This window comes from Nylanderia fulva, unplaced genomic scaffold (assembly GCF_048542155.1).
Source record: "Nylanderia fulva isolate GAGA-0341 unplaced genomic scaffold, ASM4854215v1 Scaffold1214, whole genome shotgun sequence".
NCBI lineage: Eukaryota > Metazoa > Arthropoda > Insecta > Hymenoptera > Formicidae > Nylanderia > Nylanderia fulva.
Window position 1 is genome coordinate 15,658 of NW_028189426.1, and position 2,833 is coordinate 18,490.

The 2,833-nt window shown below is 46.7% G+C and overlaps 1 protein-coding gene across 1 annotated transcript; it reads left to right on the forward strand.

Annotated features, from left to right (window-relative positions):
- Window positions 1–228: 228 nt before the first annotated feature.
- On the forward strand, window positions 229–1,540 carry LOC146724645 (uncharacterized). The gene has a single exon (XM_085479536.1). The coding sequence runs from the start codon at window positions 420–422 to the stop codon at window positions 1,446–1,448; it is 1,029 nt and encodes a 342-aa protein (XP_085335662.1). The 5' UTR covers window positions 229–419; the 3' UTR covers window positions 1,449–1,540.
- Window positions 1,541–2,833: the final 1,293 nt, after the last annotated feature.

Genomic DNA, 2,833 nt, shown 5'->3' on the forward strand with positions numbered 1-2,833 from the left:
GCACTCGCTGTCCCGTAACGACAGGCGAATGCAATGATGCCGACGGCGCCTCCACCTTCTGGACAATCCTGCCAATTGACAACTGTCACTTTGGACGATACGATGTTCTCTACGAAGGAATAGCATATCGATTGTCGCCCGGCACTCCCCGAGAGGAAGCGCCAACGATTTATACAGTCACGGCGCGTGATACAACCTTCGCATTAGCAAGGACAACCGAGACCAACGTATGCGGATACAACCTTTGGCGAACGGAACATCCCAAGCTGTGTATCCTCGAAACGAGGCCCGAACGGACATTCAAAAGCCGTTCCAAGGTCAGAATCGACAACCTCGACATCTTCACATATGTGAATTCAAAATTTATATACGTCGAGAAACACCTGAAAACCCAGCTGACCCAACTATACAAGGATATTATGGAGCAAAAATGTGCACTGGAAAGGCAGATCCTCCTCAACGCACTTTCTCTAGCAAGCATAGCACCTGACGAAATGGCGCATCGAATAATGAAGTCTCCAGGTTATACCGCCATAACTGCAGGTGAAGTTATACACCTCATCAAATGTATACCTGTCAAATGCCGCCTACGACCTACCGAGGAGTGCTACAACGAACTCCCCGTCACTCATCAAAATAAGTCACTTTTCCTCTTACCAAGATCGAAGATACTTACTAAAGCCGGAACATCGAGGGATTGCAATGAACTATTACCAACTCTATACCAAATACACAACACCTGGTATAGACTAACACCGAAACCCGTGGAATCGGTGGCACCGCCTACTATCAGGCCTCTAACCAAACCCTCATGGAAGTACGTAAGCCCGGATTCACTCGCTTCCAGTGGTATCTATACGAACGAAGATCTTGATCGTCTTCGCGACCATATCATGTTCCCCGTGGAAAAACCCTCCATGCTCCACACAATCGCCAGGGGAGCAATGGGACAGGAAATTCCTACAGGCAGTTTCTCCTTGCTAAATTTATTAGACGAGAAATCTCTCGACCGAATAGCGGAAAATACCGGAGCCAGGCTATGGAAGGGATTTATAAGCTTCGGATCCGCCAGCGCCGGAGTACTTGGCATCTTCGTTACCGTACGGTTGATAAAATTAATAATCGACACCCTGATCCATGGGTACGCACTCCACTCGGTGTACGGATGGAGTCTACATCTACTCGGAGCCATTTGGACCTCGGTGACCAACGTTCTCCTACACCTTGGTAGATCAGCGGACGGAGAACAGGACAACGGACGAGAACTGCTACACCAGAAACCCCCTCCAACGAACGAAGAAGAAACACCCTTAACCCTGCCCACACAACAAACCCCTTCGATTAACGAATCAGACAGTGGCAAAGTGTGTGCAAAAACTCACCCTACGAGTGTTCCCCCAATGAAAGATTACGGCGAACTAAATAAATATTTACATAATCAATGTTAAGTTAAGAACCTAATCGTAGCGCATAGAAAACTAAGTCCAAAATGTTGGAACATTAAATTCCAACATTTTTATTTTAAGGGGGGAGGTGTCACGTCCGGCCGTATAAATTTTTTCGTTTACTCCAAGTTCCTTAAACGCTATTTGAAAAGCGCGCCAAGCCGGCCATGACGTTTAACTCCGCCTAGAAACTAAGCGTGGCGCTTCGTAGCGCCTAAGGATCTCCCACCACGGTGAGAGCCCCTACTCCGGAGAGTTCCCCCTCTCCAGGCCGCCGCAGGCCCGAGCCGCCGAAACGAAGGACCTCAGAGCAGTCCCGAATTTTGGCAGTTCTCTGCGCGACACCGAACAGTATAGTCGCACTCCTAAATTCTAACTCTAAGACCAAATTCTAAATCCTAACTCTAATTCTAAAATTCTAACTCTAAGTATAATATTCTAACTCTAAATTCTAAGTCTAAATCTAAATTCTAATTCTAAGTTTTAGTCTCGAATTTTGTACTACTATACGAATAAATCAGTGTATTCATGTGTGAAAACTAGTGTTCAGTATTCTTCAAAACTTCCACTCCCGTGATAAAATACGATAGCGTTTTAAATTTGTCATTCGGCGGCTCGGGCCTGCGGCGGCCTGGAGAGGGGGAACTCTCCGGAGTAGGGGCTCTCACCGTGGTGGGAGATCCTTAGGCGCTACGAAGCGCCACGCTTAGTTTCTAGGCGGAGTTAAGCGTCATGGCCGGCTTTGGCGCGCTTTTCAAATAGCGTTTAAGGAACTTGGAGTAAACGAAAAAATTTATACGGCCGGACGTGACACACTCCCGTGATAAAATACGATAGCGTTTAAATTTGACATACGGCGTTTGAATTCAGAACAATTCAAACAGTGTTTGGAGCGGACCACCGCTCATCACAGTCAGAATTAACATTCTCAGCATTTGCCAAAATAAGGAATTGATAGTGAGGTCCGCCGCATATACACCCTCCTTATTTGAGTAATCATTCAGAGGATGCATCAAATTCAATATGCCTAAGACCCGACGCGCAGGAAGGAAGAATCAATTACGAAAACTAAACCGACTTTATCGCGAATCAGCGACCGAGGAATATTCTCAAATCCTCGGAGTGGAATATCAGGCCGATCCTGAATACGAGAACATTTTCAACATTAAAAATAATAACAACGACGAACTCCTACAGTGGAAGTGCATACCAATAACGTTCCAACCACGACGCCTGCCGCCGCCAAACATCCCAGTGAACGACCCTCGCCGCACGCACTACCTCCAAGTACGAGCCGACACGATCAAGAAAGTGCTACTAAAGGTAAGTGAAATTCACGTTAACCTAAGGAATCGCGCGTGTTAGCAAATTCAGAGACGCTTCTACCA